This window comes from Zalophus californianus, chromosome 3 (assembly GCF_009762305.2).
Source record: "Zalophus californianus isolate mZalCal1 chromosome 3, mZalCal1.pri.v2, whole genome shotgun sequence".
Lineage (NCBI taxonomy): Eukaryota > Metazoa > Chordata > Mammalia > Carnivora > Otariidae > Zalophus > Zalophus californianus.
Genome location: NC_045597.1, coordinates 52,481,774 through 52,497,963, shown reverse-complemented (window position 1 = coordinate 52,497,963; position 16,190 = coordinate 52,481,774). Strand labels below are relative to the sequence as shown.

At 39.2% G+C, this 16,190-nt stretch overlaps 1 protein-coding gene across 6 annotated transcripts in view; it reads left to right on the top strand.

Annotated features, from left to right (window-relative positions):
* Positions 1 to 16,190, top strand: part of VWA8 (von Willebrand factor A domain containing 8) — a 342,103-nt gene that overhangs the window by 105,832 nt on the left and 220,081 nt on the right. For all 6 annotated transcript variants that reach the window (XR_003519024.2, XR_003519025.2, XM_027588721.2 and 3 more), the window contains 4 exons: positions 346 to 506; positions 2,805 to 2,918; positions 10,524 to 10,692; positions 12,732 to 12,809. Coding sequence is in view for 4 of the 6 variants with exons in the window: in XM_027588721.2 (XP_027444522.1) it covers positions 346 to 506; positions 2,805 to 2,918; positions 10,524 to 10,692; positions 12,732 to 12,809 (522 nt within the window). In the remaining 2 variants the exon portion in view is untranslated. The remainder of the gene's footprint in view (positions 1 to 345; positions 507 to 2,804; positions 2,919 to 10,523; positions 10,693 to 12,731; positions 12,810 to 16,190) is intronic.

Here is a 16,190-nt window from a genome sequence, read left to right as displayed (position 1 = left end):
TGATTGAATTAAATTTCATTACAATCAAGTGGCAGTGACTGCCATCATCTGTATAGATATCAAATGAATATTTTAAGGGAGGGGGAAAATGCTAAATAAAAAAGAAGGGGGGCAGAAAAGCCCTCACTCTGACTATAGTATGTGGATGAGTAACATGAAAAACTTCAAATGACCAAGAAAAGCTTTTGAATGTTTTTCTTTTTAGTGGATTGGAGAAGATGACTTACCAGCTATTACATGGAATGTTACGTTCAGAGTGGTAACTATAAAGCTAAATAAGCTTCCATCCATCTCTTAAAAATTAATCCTGCATTTTCTTTGGTGGGTGGTGGGGCTTGGTTTCAGGATATGACTGCACGTGACCTGCTACAGCAGAGATACACTCTTCCCAACGGAGACACTGCGTGGCGGTCCTCACCCCTTGTGAACGCTGCTCTGGAAGGAAAGCTTGTCCTCTTGGATGGCATCCACCGGGTCAATGTGGGCACACTTGCTGTGTTGCAAAGGTTTGTATGAGTCACACACACACATACAAACACTCCGTGTAAACAGTAGACATAGAACTCTGTCATCGTCTTTTTTAAACTGGGTCCTGTAGATCGTGAGAAACTTACTTCTGTATACAGCCAGAATAGCAGAGATTTTTATCGTTGTGAACACAGGACAGTAAAACTTCCAATACTGAACGTTTTGGGAAAAAAACAATGCCATGGCAAAATTCTGTGGGTAAGAGTTGAAAAAAGAAAACTTTTAGGTAAAAATTTTGAAAGACTTCATATGTGCTTATTGATATGTACACTAAGTCATGCAGCTCATGTTTCTTACAATCTGTTAGTCACAGCATCACTGTTTACAAACACCTTATGAATCATAGATCTAAATTATTGGTTAATTCTGTTGGAATTTTTTTGAGGGAGAAAGTATGATTCCTTATATAAAATGTGTAATGGAGGGGCGCCTGGGTGGCTCAGTCATTTAAGTGTCTGCCTTCAGCTCAGATCATGATCCCAGGGTCCTGGGATCGAGCCCCACATCAGGCTCCCTGCTCAGCAGGGAGCCTGCTTCTCCCTCTCTTTCAGTCCCTTCCCCTCCACTCATGCTCTCTCTATCTAATAAATAAATAAAATCTTTAAAAAAATGAAATGTGTAATGGATGTTTGATGATATTTTATATAGACTAAACTCACTTTGTGTTTACAAACTCGAACATTGTGTAACTGTTGTTTCCTTATTTCAGTTTGGGTGGGGAAAACATTCCTAATTAACTTCTCTAGAATGTAATGTTAAGAGAAAATTTCATGTGTAACTTTCATGGAAAGTATTTCCATCCTGTGTCATTTTGGAAGATTAATGATACCAATTTTTTATTTGTTCTGTCTTGATTCTGTCACCTCTAGACGTTTGCTTTCTAACTGGAATAATCCATTTTCCCAACCAGCTATTCAGAGTTTCTTGTCTTTGACAAGATGCAGATACTGAGTATAATTAAAAATTCCAAAAACATTGTGTTAATCCTGATTAGACTTGGGAACATTTGAAAATAATAACCACAAATTTTTAGTGATTTGCCATAAATATTCCATAGATTTAGGGTAGTTTTTTCTTCTAAACAGATAAATACAGATACAACCAGAAATCATCCTTATTGCTCCCCTTTTCTCGGTTACCTCTTGCCTGCTCGGCCAGGCACTTGGGAAAGGGGGCAGCTGTCATTAACTGACTCCTTACTTTCTGCAGGGCATTGTGCCTGGCCAGTGCTTCTCAGGCTCTCAGCCCTGGTATCACCTTGTGCGGGTAGAGCTTAACAATTACTGATGCCTGAGTTCCGCGTCCCCAAATTCAGATATAAGTGATCCAGGGTGAGGCCTGAACATCAGCCTTTTTAAACCCTTCCCAGAAGGTTCTAATGTGCTGCCAAGATTGAGAACCAACTATAGTAAGCATCTGCCTTGCATTAGATGTTTAATTTTCACAGCAGTACTATGAGGTTGGTATGAGTGCCCTGGTTTTATAACAGAGAAAAGTTTAGAGAGATGGAGGAGTAGTGCTCCCCCCTGCCTCAATCATTTCAGCTGATAAGGTACAGAGCTGAATTTGAACACAGATCTGACTTCTCCACTGCCCATGCTCCTAACCCCTGCATTATGCAGTTTCCCCTCACCTCAGTGCTTGCCGAGTGGAGGTCGTGGGGCAACTGTGATGTGGGCATCTGGAGACTTGAGCAGTTGGTGTAAAATCTAGCAGTAGTGCTTTTCAACCCCAGCAACATCTGGAAGATGATGCTGTTTGTGCTGTGGACTGTTAGGTCACCATCAGAGTTGGTATATGAAATAGCACCAGTTATTTCATTATACAGATTTTTGATGTTTTAAATCCTGTAATTCCAAAGACAGAAATATGTGGATAATACTGTCCCTTAAAGAGTTACATTAGACTCTGAGTATGTACCACCTGCCTTGTTCATTAATACGCACCTCATGGTTATCCTCAGTCACCCGTTCCGCTGCTGCTTTTCATCTCCTTCCTCCGTTCCCTTTCCAGCCCCTCCTCCTCATCCTTCTCCCCCCACCTCCACTGTCCGCATCCAGTAACCATGGCTACTGCTCTCCAGTACAGAAACCAATAGTTTTGCCAAGTATAATAGCACTAGCCAACTTGAAATTGCAAAAGGTGCATCTAACGAAATTGTTAGACTCAATCGTCCACAATAATAAACAGGATTAAAATGTTAACCGATTCCACCTCCAGTGACTTAAACGTTCAAAACCGATGAAGTTGTTCCCTGACTTTCCTCTGTCCCTTAGGTTGATCCACGACCGGGAGCTAAGCCTCTATGACGGCTCTAGGATGCTGAGAGAAGACAGGTATATGCGCTTAAAGGAAGAGTTGCAACTGTCTGATGAGCAGCTACGGCAGAGGTAATGTTGGGCTCCCTGCTCTCATTCTTGTGGTCACTTGTGCTGTCTTGTTATTCTTCTGAACCTAGGGTCAAGCCAAGCTAACTTCGAATCCCTTAATAATTTGGTATCCTGAGCATGCTCATAATCTGGCATTTCCTACAACTTGAGCTTGCTATCCAAGATGTGCTCTGCACTCTCAGCCTTACTTTCACATACATGTTTCAACACTTCATAAGAACATTAGCTCTGAGAAGGTAATCCCCCCCCCCCATTGCTGTAGCAACCCAGTTTTGGCCCCATACTTTGTATCCCTTCGGCAGGGGGCGGGGGGAAGCCTCATAATTTACTGGGCCCTCCATCCTAGGAAGCAGTCAGTTATTATGGAGGTAAGCCACCTGATGCAGGATTACCCTTTGTGGCTTACATATTCCTCCCAGAAATGTCCAAACCAAATGCTTGGATCCTGGATTAGGAAATCAAATGGAAACAGCTAGAAAAGATACTTTGGGACAATTGGGAAAGTTTAAATGTGGATAGCTTTTTGAAGACTTTTTATGAAAAATACCAGTTCACTGTCATCTGTCCTCAGACACTTTCGCATTTCCCAAAGCCCAGAGACGGCTCCTTTCAACTTCGAGCTGTTTTTTTTTTTCCCCAGGTACTTACCTCCGTATCACTAAATAATAGACTTTTTTTTTTAAGAATAGTTGACATAAAATGCCACATTAGTTTCAAGTGTTCAACATAGTGATTCAACAAGTTTATACATTATGCTATGCTCACCACAAGTGTAGCTACCCTGTCCTGTCCCCATACATCACTACTGCAATATCGTAATATGCTTTTATTGGTATTTCTTGGTTTGTTTTTCAGTGTTAGGCATTATTGATTGATTTCTTCCTATGGAAAATTAAGGTTTAGCTCTTTTTACAACTTCTCTTCCCACTACATATACATCCTTCCCATCTCTCATTCTTCCTAAGTAGTTTTGGAATAATTTTCTTTGGAACCTCACTCAACATCTGCATGATTATCACAGCATAAGGACTTTTTACAACAGCTGAGTCATTTGGTAAACTACAGTTGTTTTTCCTTTCTTGCATACGTTTTGTTTTTCCTAAAGTTAATGAATGCATACATATGAAGAGAGTCAGATACAGAGATAAATAATTACAATGCAGCTTTTAAATGTTAGAACAGAGATCTCTGCAATAATTCTATGGGAACACAGAAGAGGAAGTGACCCTGTTTTCTATGTATTTATCACTTTTTCATCCCAGACGCTTCCCCTCTTATATAAATCTCCTCTCAGCATGTTGAGGCACAGGAGGCTTTTATCAGTTTCATCTTTGTCCCATAGTGCATTCCGACAGCCCTGATCTGGACCTGCTGCCCTTCATACTTGTAGCTCACATGTCATGATAGATCTCTGTCCACTCCCACTTTCCCATTTCCTCTGGTCTCTGTGCAACTTTCATCAGTTAGATATTGAACCTCCTGGGCTGGCCTTCTAATTTTCTGTTCTTTCTTACGATCTGTCAGTTTGTCAGGTCTTTGCTGACTTCTCAGAGGCAAGATATCCAACAGTTGATTCTCCTCCGTCTGAAATATTTCTACCAGTTGCAAGTCAGATTCCTTTCTTTATCAGTATTCCTCCTCCTTTTGCCTGAGAAACACACTATTTTCTTATGGTTGTAAACAGTTTTTCTCTATTTCGTTGCTAAACAGTCATGTTACAGACTCTACTTCACTCTGATGAGATAGAGTGTTAGTAAATTTATCTTTTCCTGGCTAAACTTGATTTAATTTTGTGGCCCATTTTTGACTTTCCGAGAATAAGTATGTTCTCTTTTAGGGTTATAATAGGTTATAATAGGGTGGAATATAGTAAGTTTATGCCAGGTGACAGTATTTCTTTCAGGGCTGTGTTTGTTAGGTAGAGAGCTGACAGGCTGACCAGAAGGACATAGCATAGCATAAAGTGGGAAATGTGTACTCATTGAGGAAGTTAATTTTTCATGACTTGTTCTTATAAGTAATATGACCAATCATTATCTAACATGGGTTGATCCTATATGCTGTACATGTCTAATATGCCACTCTTGGCATTAGCATTTGAACTATAAATTAGAAACTCATCTGAATCACCTATCCTTTCATTTCTAAGCACAGAATTGAAGTTCGGCAAAATGATTATTATTTCTGATAGTCTTTAAACAAACTCAGCTATTAATGCTTTGTTTCCTTGGGGAATTTTGAGATAGAGGAAAAAGTCAAAATTGGAAAGAAGGGAAAGCAGATTTAAGAGCTTCTTTGTCTCTAGACCCAGTTTGGTAAATTTTGATACCTGCTTGTTTTCAGATAGGACCAGTTAACACATTTATGTCTAGCAGGACTCCTTTAGTTACAAGTAGCCAAAAAAATGTTAAATTGTTGCAAAAGGAACTTACGGGGATTTCACATGGTCAGAGGAGAGGCAAGGATGCAGTTGGGTCTCAGAAAATGACTGGAACTTAAGACTTTTTTTTTATTTTTTTTTAATTTATTTAATTGACAGAGAGAGAGAGAGAGAGAGACAGCAAGAGAGGGAACACAAGCAGGGGGAGTCGGGGAGGGAGAAACAGGCTTCCTGCGGAGCAGAGAGCCCAATGCGGGGCTCGATCCCAGGACCCTGGGACCATGACCTGAGCCGAAGGCAGATGCTTAACAACTGAGCCACCCAGGCACCCCAGAAACTGAAGACTTTAATGTTGCAGGACATTGTTGCTCTATTTGCAGGACATTGTTGCTCTATACTTCATCTCTTTGTCTCAAATGTCACAATAACTGACATGTAGTAGACCACTTAGTAAGTGTGTTTGAACGAGTGAATAAATCTTGTATAAGTTCTAGGAAACTCAAGGTAAAGGTAATCTATTAATCTGGTTTTAGATGACCTTCTGAACTAGTAGTGCTTCCTTTTATAAACCTAGTAACAAGAATACTTCGCCTTTTATGACCAGTCTGATACCACAGGGTCTCATAATTAACAGCTACCAGCAGTGTGCTACGGTGGCTTTCAGCTTCATAGTGTGAAACCCAATTTCTAAACAACTGTTTTTGACTCATTTGCTGACCTTAATTGTATTCTAATTCTTCACCAAGATCATTTATCTTGATCTGAACCCTCTGCAGGCATTCTTTGCAGGTAATTACATGGCTAATGTGCCCTTAGATATGGCGTCAGAAATGTTAGCGACTCTCCTTCTCTTGTTGCAAGACTCCAAGAATCCAGTGGACATGGTGGTTAGAAATAGTATGATGGCCATGCACACCAGACACCATGCCTGCATTTCTCACAGGAAATAACGACCAAAATAGAACTGCTTCCTTTGATGAGAAAAACTTCTTCGGGGAAAGGGGGAGTACAGATACTATAGGTTGCTAAATGTGTCCCTTCCGGCCGTTGGTCAGAGCATAGATGAGGGGGCCAAGAGTCTGTGCGTTACTAATTGTTTATTTTGCCAAGAAAGAGCTTATGGTTATCTCAGGGAAGCAATAAAGATTAGTGGCCTAGTCTCAGTTATAATTTTATATGTTCTAATGTTTTCACATTTTTATTGTATATTTTATTTGTATTGATTGTGATTGAATATTGAAAACAGTTTATAATCTCCCAGTTTTTCTTGATGAGTGGTGAACCATAACTGGACATCAGGTATAATTCTTGATTGATTAGCTTCTCTGGACCCTTTTATTCTTATTCCTATGCTTGAAGATGGTAGGATCTGAGCATTCTCTCTTGCATTCCCCAGAAACCTCAGCATCTTTTTGCTAGGAAATTAGGCCATGTAAGTTTTTAACAAAATTCAAGATAGACCCAAGATTTTATGCCTGAGTCTTTGTGTTTGATTCTCAAAACAAAGAGCCTTAAGCAAATTTTGATTTTGAAAAAGAACCATTTTGTCCAAACTCCATGAAGAGTCTATTATTGTGTGTTTTGGTTTTGTCTTTTTGATAGAGAGGATGAACCTTCTCTAACGTACCTGTTCAAGACCAGATTTAGATTAGCTGCTCTGCTTTTGCATGAAAAACCATTATTCCCAGTTTTTATCAGTTACCTTTCTTTTGTCCTTGCCATCAAAGGTCTTCAAAAAGTTTCTTGCATTGATGGCTCTTAACAGTAGCAATACATTTATTTAGTTAGTTAGCATCCGTTCTCTTCCAGGTATCACCCTAGACCTTGTGTGGTGTAAGGATGAGAAAGGAATGTGTCCATGCAGTTTGCTACATTGCATTGGAAGTAAAGGTGAAATAACAGGCTGCACAGCCTGTAGGTTCAGAATGGGAACACTAGTAATAGTATAGAAGGCCAGTTACAAAATCCTGTTCTGGCTTATGATTAATGTCTTTATAAAAACCTTCTGTGTTATTCTTTCAAATTCCTTAGTAGACACATTTGACAAAAATTACCCTCTAATTTCCTTCAAAAGACTCGACATTATTGAAGTCTTTCTTCTTTTTCTAATAGCTTTTTTGAGGTATAATGATGTATAATAAACTGTGAATATTTAAAGTGCACAGTTTCATAATTTTTGATATTCATTTATACTTATGAAACTATCACCACAGTCAAGATGATGAATACATCTATGACACCCCCCCTAAAGTGCCCTCAAACCCCTGGGGAGTCCCTCTCTCTTGACCCTTGTCACCCTCCTCTCCCACCCCTAGGAATCTGCTTCCAGTTACTTGATATATTTTGTATTTTCTAGAACTTTATGTGTATGGGATTACACAGTATATACTTTTTTTGATCTGGCTTCTTTCATTCAGCATAATTATTTTGAGATCTTTCATGTTGTTATGTATATCAATAATTCATTCCTTTTTATTGCTGAGAGGCAGGGGAAGGTGCTTTACTCTCTGAAACTTACATTTAATGCCCCCAAACAAACATACTGACCTCAGTACTTTTAATTTTGAAATCTTTTTTAAAAAGAGCATTTTGCGTTTTTAATCTTTAATCTTTATGAAATATTTACTTATCTGAAGTTAAGCTATATCTTTAGTTTCATTTGTTATTCGTTGTTAAATTCTAGTAAAATTAAAGTTAACCTTGGTTTTAACTTTTAACTGTGCTTGTTTCCTAATTCTCAACTGTTTACCACTTATCCAGTCTTTGTATTACACACCAGTATGTTAAATCACCTGAAAGTACGTGGCAGATCCTCAGGAGTACTCTGCTCTCCAACTTTCGGGCGTGGAGATCTGTCGTCATCAGGAAATGACTTTCCATATGACCTGTTTATATGTAAGGAAGCCTCTGGGGGAGACCTAGCAACACAGCGGTCCTTAGCCTGTTATTCAGTAGTTTGCTGGCTGTTTTTATAGTCAGTGTACACGTCTCTGCCTGACATCAGCTGTCTCAGAAACTGCCCTCTTTAAACTGGGCCCGCTTACTCGGGTACCCTGCTAGAGTCGATACCAGAAAGCAAGCCACAGACAGTGTATGTTCTCAGCAATGATCATGACATATTTAAATTCAAGCCACCTAGCTTGCTCTCCTATGGCTTGCTCTCTTGTTAATTGCTCTTCTAGTCCTAAATTCACAGCTCAGCTGTGGTACCTGCTTCCTGATCTTTTGGTTTAAGGATATAAATTGGACTTCCTCTTTTGGCTTACGTGTTGGATTTTGGCTTTGTTTTTTCCCTGATTTAGTATCCCTTATTATCTTGAATAAGAAACTACATCTGCAGATTTAATTTTGTGCAGTCAAATCACAAAAAAGCAGCTCTGTCTCTCCCACCTTCTTTTGTCCCAGCTAGGAAAGAGGAGGACCAAGGATGAATCCAACATCTGTTGTTGGGCCATGGAGCTGAGTTTTCTGGAATATGGCAAACCACTTGGCAGAAGTGGAAAATGGAAAAACCTTCTCTTTTAGCTTTTAGATCACAGAATTTTCTGTGTCTAGATTCTCTTGTGTGACTGTCTAATTGCTGGCAGTCCTCAGTGATCATGCTATCCTCAGGACTTTCTGACTCTGCTCATGTTGTTATTCTTTCCTCTTTTCCCAGAACAACTCCTTTGGATAGATCATTCCCATGCCCTGCTTGGATATCTGTAAATAAGGATTTTTTTTTCCTACCTAGCAAAATGAAAGGATATCTGGTAGCTTTTATGAATACTTCTAGACCTTTCATATGACCACTTCTAAAAACTGCTTTTCCCTGGTTTGCAAATTATGGTGTGGCCTCTAAAATTACAGACATGTAGTCAGGGACTCAGTGGATTTACCTGTTGTATTGGGAAGGCATTTTCTTATCTTAAATCTTCCAAGTACTTATCTAATCCTCTCCAAACATATCCTACCTCCTAATATTCTAGCTGCCTAACCACTTAACTGTTGGGTTCTATTATAATAGTTAATGGCAATGAATAGTCTATATTTGGAGAACTGTCAGTTATGTACCTAAATTTTTATTTTTGTGAAGATCTTGGCAAGTGTTTGCATTTTATCTTTTCTTATAGCAGGGGTGATATTACCCTCTAAAGTTATATTTCCACTGCGGTTTAGAGTGCAATTAATAAGAACTGACACTATCACACACATGAATAGATTATAAGGGGTATGTAGTCTGTTCTCCGAAACATACTCAAGTCATTTCACAAATGGTGGGCAGTCTTACCTTATTCTTCCATGTGTCCTAGAATATTTACATCCCCAGATTCCCTAGCAGAGATTTATAAAAGAGATCACTTTAAAAATCACAATACTTCCTATAAAATGACAAAAGAGTAAATTATATAAACATTTAATTTTCTCTATCTTTTGAAGACCTAAGTATTCTTTTTGTTAATCCAGATTTTAAATTGAACCCAGCCCCTTATGCTGCTTATATTTTCTGTGTTGTGAAGTAAACATCCTGGATCATACTCCTTGGTCTTTCTGTGATCGACATAGAATGGGTTCCTTGCAAGACAGGAGATTTTGAGGGAACTTTGAATAAAGAAAAGGAACCTATGTAATGAATATGAACTGGATGGGATTTTGTTTCAAGGGACTATGGAGAAAATTTACTGGAGGCATAACAGCATATCCAGAACGGTGGTTTGTGTAGGAATGGAGATCATCATTGGAAACGGTACATCATGTTTTAGCAGTAGATGATTCTTTTTTCTTTTTTTTAAAGGTTTATTTATTTATTTGAGAGAGAGAGAGAGAGAATGCAGTGAGTCTGATACCATAGGGTCTCATAATTAACAGCTACTAGCAGTGGGCTACAGTGCCTCCTACAGGCGGAGGAGGTGCAGAGGGAGAAGGAGAGAGAGAGAGACTCTCGAGCAGGTTCCACACTCAGCACAGAGCCCAATGTGGACTTGATCTCATGACACTGAGATCATGACCTGAGCTGAAATCAAAAGTCAGACCCTTAACTGAGTGAGCCACCCAGGCGCCCCTCTTTTTCTGTTTTAATAATAAGTTCTTAGGACGTCCTGATTTTTTTCAAGCCTTGTTCTTTGGATAATTGCTTTGACTATATTAACAGCAGTAGGCTTATCGTTGCCTAGGCTTTAGCTACCATGACCTAATTTCTAATATGAAAGTTTATGTTTGTTTGTTTTATTTTTTCCCCCTTTTAGATCCATTTTTCCTGTCCACCCCTCCTTCAGAATCATCGCCTTGGCAGAGCCCCCTGTTATTGGAAGCACAACACAGCAGTGGCTGGGACCAGAATTCTTAACCATGTTCTTTTTCCATTATATGAAACCACTTGTCAAAAGTGAAGAAATTCAAGTGATTAAGGAAATGGTAAGAGTAAGGCGAACTCTAGCCTGTTGCCTTTGGCTGTTCTCTTTCAAAGTACTCTGACACCTGTCGGAGCAGAATTGGACATTTCTGGCTTCTTCCCATTTACTCCCAAATTTCCTGATATAATGGTTCTCACACTTTAGCATTTTTCAGAATCATCTGGAGGGTCTGATAAAATGCAGATTGCTGAGTCCCTAGGTCTAGGACGGTACATGAGAATTTGCATTTCTAAAGTTCTTAGGTGATGCCCATGCTGCTGATCCGGGGATCACACTTTGAGAACCGTGGATGTAAGTTGTCTTTCCACTTTCCAGATGTGGAGGCAGTTTTAGGATTTGTTTTCCTTCTATAATCAGCCAGAGATGACTATTTTAAGTTCCTACTATAAAGGGAGGCCAAATATATTTTAGTTTCTTAGATTTTAGAAAATACAAAGTCGTCCTGTTCCCCTCACTACTGTAATGTATCTGTGCTTACCTGATTAGTTATCTTGTGGCTTGCATTATACGTAATGTGTTATTTCAATGTCTGCCTTAACTAATAAAGTGCTTCACACTTTCGGAGTTTTAGAACTGCATTGTTCAATGTAGCACCAGCCACATTCAATAAATTTTAAAAGTTCAGTTTCTCAGTCATATTTCAAGGGGTCAGTAAACATCTGGGGGATTTTGGCCAGCACGTTAGACAGCATAGGTAAAGAACGTTTCCATCATCACAGAAGGTTCTACTGGCCAGTGTTGTTCTCGATCACAAATAAGTAACTTTTTACATAAATGCACTCATCCCCTTTGAAATACCAGAACTAGCTGATTAATTTTAGGTCTTGTGAGCATGGTGGTGGATAAGGGCATAGACTTTCAAGTCAAACAGCTTACTTTTAAATACCAAATCCGGGGGCCTGGGTGGCTCAGTCATTAAGCATCTGCCTTCAGCTCAGGTCATGGTCCCAGGGTCCTGGGATGGAGCCCCGCATTGGGCTCCCTGCTCTGTGGGAAGCCTGTGTCTCCCTCCCCCACTCCCCCTGCTTGTGTTCTCTCTCTCTCTCTCTCTCTCTCTCTCTCTCTCTGTCAAATAAATAAATAAAATCCTTAAAAAAAACAAATGCCAAATCCACTCCTCATCAGCCTCCAGATCTTGGGTAAATTACTCAACCATAGTTTCTTCATCTGAAGTTGGGGATAATACTGCTTCTTATATCACAGGATTTAATTTAAAGAATGAATGAGATAAAATATGTACTGAAAAGAATGTAGAATTTTCAAGTGCCAGTCACTTAAATAACAAAGAAACCCTGAGCAGTTTACTTCTGGAAGTGGTTACATTATACCACTCATTGTTCTAATATCTCTCTGATCTTTTTAAATTAAAATTATAAAATATGTCATTGTTTTAGTTTAATTTCTCATAATTTAATTCCGTTAAATATTTAATTAGATTAAAATTATTACTGTTCAAGCAACCAGCATGTGTTATTTAGGCAACTGTTCTTCAGAATTTATTGATAAACTGATTACTCCCCTTAGGTATGTGGTTTAAAAGTCCTTGAAAAAAATGAACAGTGTGGGCATCCATTCTTTGTTGCAGGATACCCATGTCACTTGGTAGATAATAAGATTACTACTAAATGAAGGAGTTTGGTTTTACTAAGAAAAATGCCTAAATTAGAGTTTAAAAAATCATGTCAAAGTTAACAAACAGGGAAATAATTATGAAAAATTTTTTATGGGTACACTTTATGCCAGTTTTTAATTGAGTTAGAGGCTCCTTTCAGTTTTATCCTGGTGGTGGAATTATAAATGAAGAGTGGCTTGGTTTTAACTACCTGATTGTTAAAGAGAAAGCCAAGGCAGAAGTATTTCCTGAGAAAATGAATAAGCAAATTTATCGAGGAGTTAAACATGTAAACGTGTTACCTATCACCAGGTACTTTCTAAAAATATAATCCTAATATTGTTTGCTGAGTAGCCAGAATTTGTGGTTGATTGATCAGATATCCCCATTTATTCTTTCTGTCTTTTCTCAATTCTCTCATAACATAGGTCCCAAATATACCTCAGGAAGCTTTGGACAGATTGTTATCATTTACCCACAAACTCAGAGAGACACAGGATCTCACGGTAAGTCTGGGCTTTTTCCCATAGGATTTTTTGTTGTTGACATGCTGCTGCTTTAAGTTCTCAGAGTTTAATGCTTTAAAATCTGTTTTTCAAGCTGGTATTTTTATCTCTTATGCTGTGCTTTGCCCTGTGCATATATATTTTACTCTTTCAGTAATTTGAACATTGACTCCAGCTACTAATGGCTGGTCTCATAGAAGAAAACTAGCTTTAGAGCTTGGTGATCCTAGGGGTTCAGTTCTGGCCCCCAATCTCCTGTCCTGAGCAATCTCATCTAGTCCAAGTGTGACCTCTTCTATTAACGATGACCTCTTTCTCTTCAGCTTCTAACTTCTCTTTTCTCATTGATTCTGTTTCTAATTGTATTTCCATCCTGGGATGGTGTAGGGGCAGAAAACTTTTCCTTTCCCTCCTTCTAGGTTCTTTGGCTGGCCTAACGATTAAATTCACACAGGACAGACTTAACAGGAGAAAACCCAATTTAATTCCATATGTACACAGGCCCCATAAAAATATTATACTTAAAGCAGTGATCAAAGCAGACAGCTTTTATACCTTTTAGACAAACAATAAATTTGTAAAGAATTGACAAGACAAAGAAGGTTGGGCTTGAGGTAGCCAAATTAGTGACGAGGTAACAAAGTTTGTTTATATTGCCATCTTGGCCCAATGTTCCCTATTGCTGGCGGTAAGGATGCCTTCTACTCTCCTGGGACAGAAAGGATGCCTTTCATAGGGGAGATTTATTTCCTGCTTTCGGGGGACAAAGGAGGGTCAGAATGTCCTTCTTGTACTGGCTGTTTCTTATGTAACTTTAATTCAAACTAATAAATATGTCAAAATGGCGTATTTTGGGGTGGCATATCCTGCCCCCCCGCCCTTTTTAAAATTTCTTGCATAACTTTTATTTTAGCATTCACAGTTGAAAACACTTTTGCACTATAACAAAAAGTTCTCCCTGCCGTCAAAAGTCCAGTATACTCAATATAATTCATGCTCTATTAGGGGTGAAATGAAAAGGTTAGTTTTCAATCTGAGGTTTTCAAGCAATAATTAATATTTCAAATAGACCAAGGCAAATTATATATTTGTGCACAAAGGGATGAAAGGACTAACAAAAATGTTATTTGCTTTGGGCTGGAATTTTAATACCAAAGCCTGGTTGTATCTTGCCAATCTGAAACATGACTGGTGACTATACATACATGCATTTGGATAGCAAAACATAAAGAACTAACTCTTCTTTAATACATGCTGTTTGGTAAGCGAAGTCTTTTAAAACACAGGGTACATGGGGAATAAAAAAGAGGGACTTGATGTTTAAAAAGGTGGAAACCACTGCATCTGTTGGAAGGATCAAGGGCTGTCACCAAATGTGAATCTCAGTGTTCTCATCTCTAAAATGCAAGTGCTATCTACTTCATAAGGAGGTTGTGATGATTAAACATGAAAATGTGCATGAAGAATCTCTTCCTTAGTAGCTGCTTAATAAATGGTAGTTTCCTTCACTTCCCAACTGGATACTCTGGGATCACTATAAATCCAACATATCTTGTACCACTAAACTGTCTTTCCCGTTTAAATCTATTCATATTTCTTATTTAATTTTCTGGCTGTGTTAATAATCTGTCTCCTTGCCTTCCCATGATTTCCACTTAACCCGAAAGCAAACCTCATCAGTTTAGCATCATGATGTGTCATCCACTCTCTTACCTATTGCCAGTAATTGTCCTGGTATTTGGTTTCATTATCTTTCTCCTGGAATATTGCCCTTTCCTTTTGACTGCCCTCACCAGCAACAGTTCATTCCTCATGTGGCCCTGGATTACTTTCCTGGGCCTGTTGTAACAAATTACCATAAACTGCTGGTTTATAACAACAGAAATTTATTTTCTCACCGTTCTGGATGCCAGAAGTTTGGAGTGTGTATTACTGCATCCAAGTTGAGGTATCCGCAGCGCTCCCTCAGGGGCTAAAGGGAAGAATCTGTCCTTCGCCTTTTCCAGGTTCCGGTGGCTGCCAGCATTCCTTGACTTGTGGCCTCATTATCTTAATCTCTGCCTCCATCTTCACATTACCTTCTCTTCCATGTGTCTGTTCAGACCTCTCTCTGCCTCCCTTTTACAAGGATATGTGTGATTGCATTTAAGGGGCCACACAAATAATCCAGGATGCTCTCTTCTTTTCAAAATCTTTAATGTGGTCTGCAAAGTTAACTTTGCCATATGAGGTAAAACTCCTAGGTTCCAGGGATTAGGATGTGGATATCTTTGGGGAGGGGACCATTTTCCAGTTGTCGCAGACCCCCTAAACCCCAGGGATTAATAACTTCATCTCCAATTTGTCACTTACTTGTTCTTTGCAGCTACACCATTCTCTTTCTTTTTCCTTAAACCCACTCATGTGTGCCTCAGGGCCATTGGCACTCAGTGTTTCCTCTGCCTAGATTTTCTTCCCCAGATAACTGCAATTCAAACTCCCCTGTTTGGATTTGCTCAGATGTCACCTTTTCAGCAAGGTCTACCTGAAGCACTCCATTTAGAATCACATTTAGCCCCCATTTCATTCCTCTCTCTCTTTCTGCTCTAAAGTTCTTCATAAGGCTTATTACCCTTTGACATAATATATGTTTTATTCACTTTTTTTAATTGCCTATTTTCCCTAACTCAGATTTAAGTTCCGGGATAGCAGGGGTTTTTGCTTGGGTCCCCGCTGTATCCGCAGCATCTGGAATTTTGCCTGCTATGTAGTAGACGGTCAACAAATGTCTGTTAAGTAAATGAATGAATGACTCATCCATAGTATCTCTGGAGTGGCCTTTCCCAAATCCAGCTCCTAAGTTCTCCCCATCATTAAACTGTTAAGGGATGAATTCTCTGCTTACAGACTGAAGGACAGCCTGCTAAATAAGCATGCCTGCCCAGTTCTGTCTGACTGTACGTTGCCTTTCTAGCCTCACTTTCTTACAGCTTCTCCTGAAGCACTCTCAGCCCTCCTGCACTTCTCTTCTTCTCTTCTTCCTGCTTGCTAAGCCCAGCACATACCCAGATGCCCCAGCTTCCCGTGACACCACCAGAATGCGCTTTCTCCCTATCCCCTGTCAGATCTCTCTCAGCTCCTCAGAAGTAACCTCTATCTCCAACCTGCTCTCATGACACTTGACTTACGATTCTGTTATTGACCTGTGGTAGCTGTATCACAGGTTTATTTTCATCTCCTCAATTAGTATTTCAATTCCTTGAACCCAGTGTGGTTTATTCTTCTTTCTCGTTTTTCCGGCCTGGTGCTGGGCCCATAAGAGACACTTAACAAATGTTTGGTGGATGAATGAATAAAGTGATTAATTAATTAATTACTAATTTATTAACACATTGTCTCTAG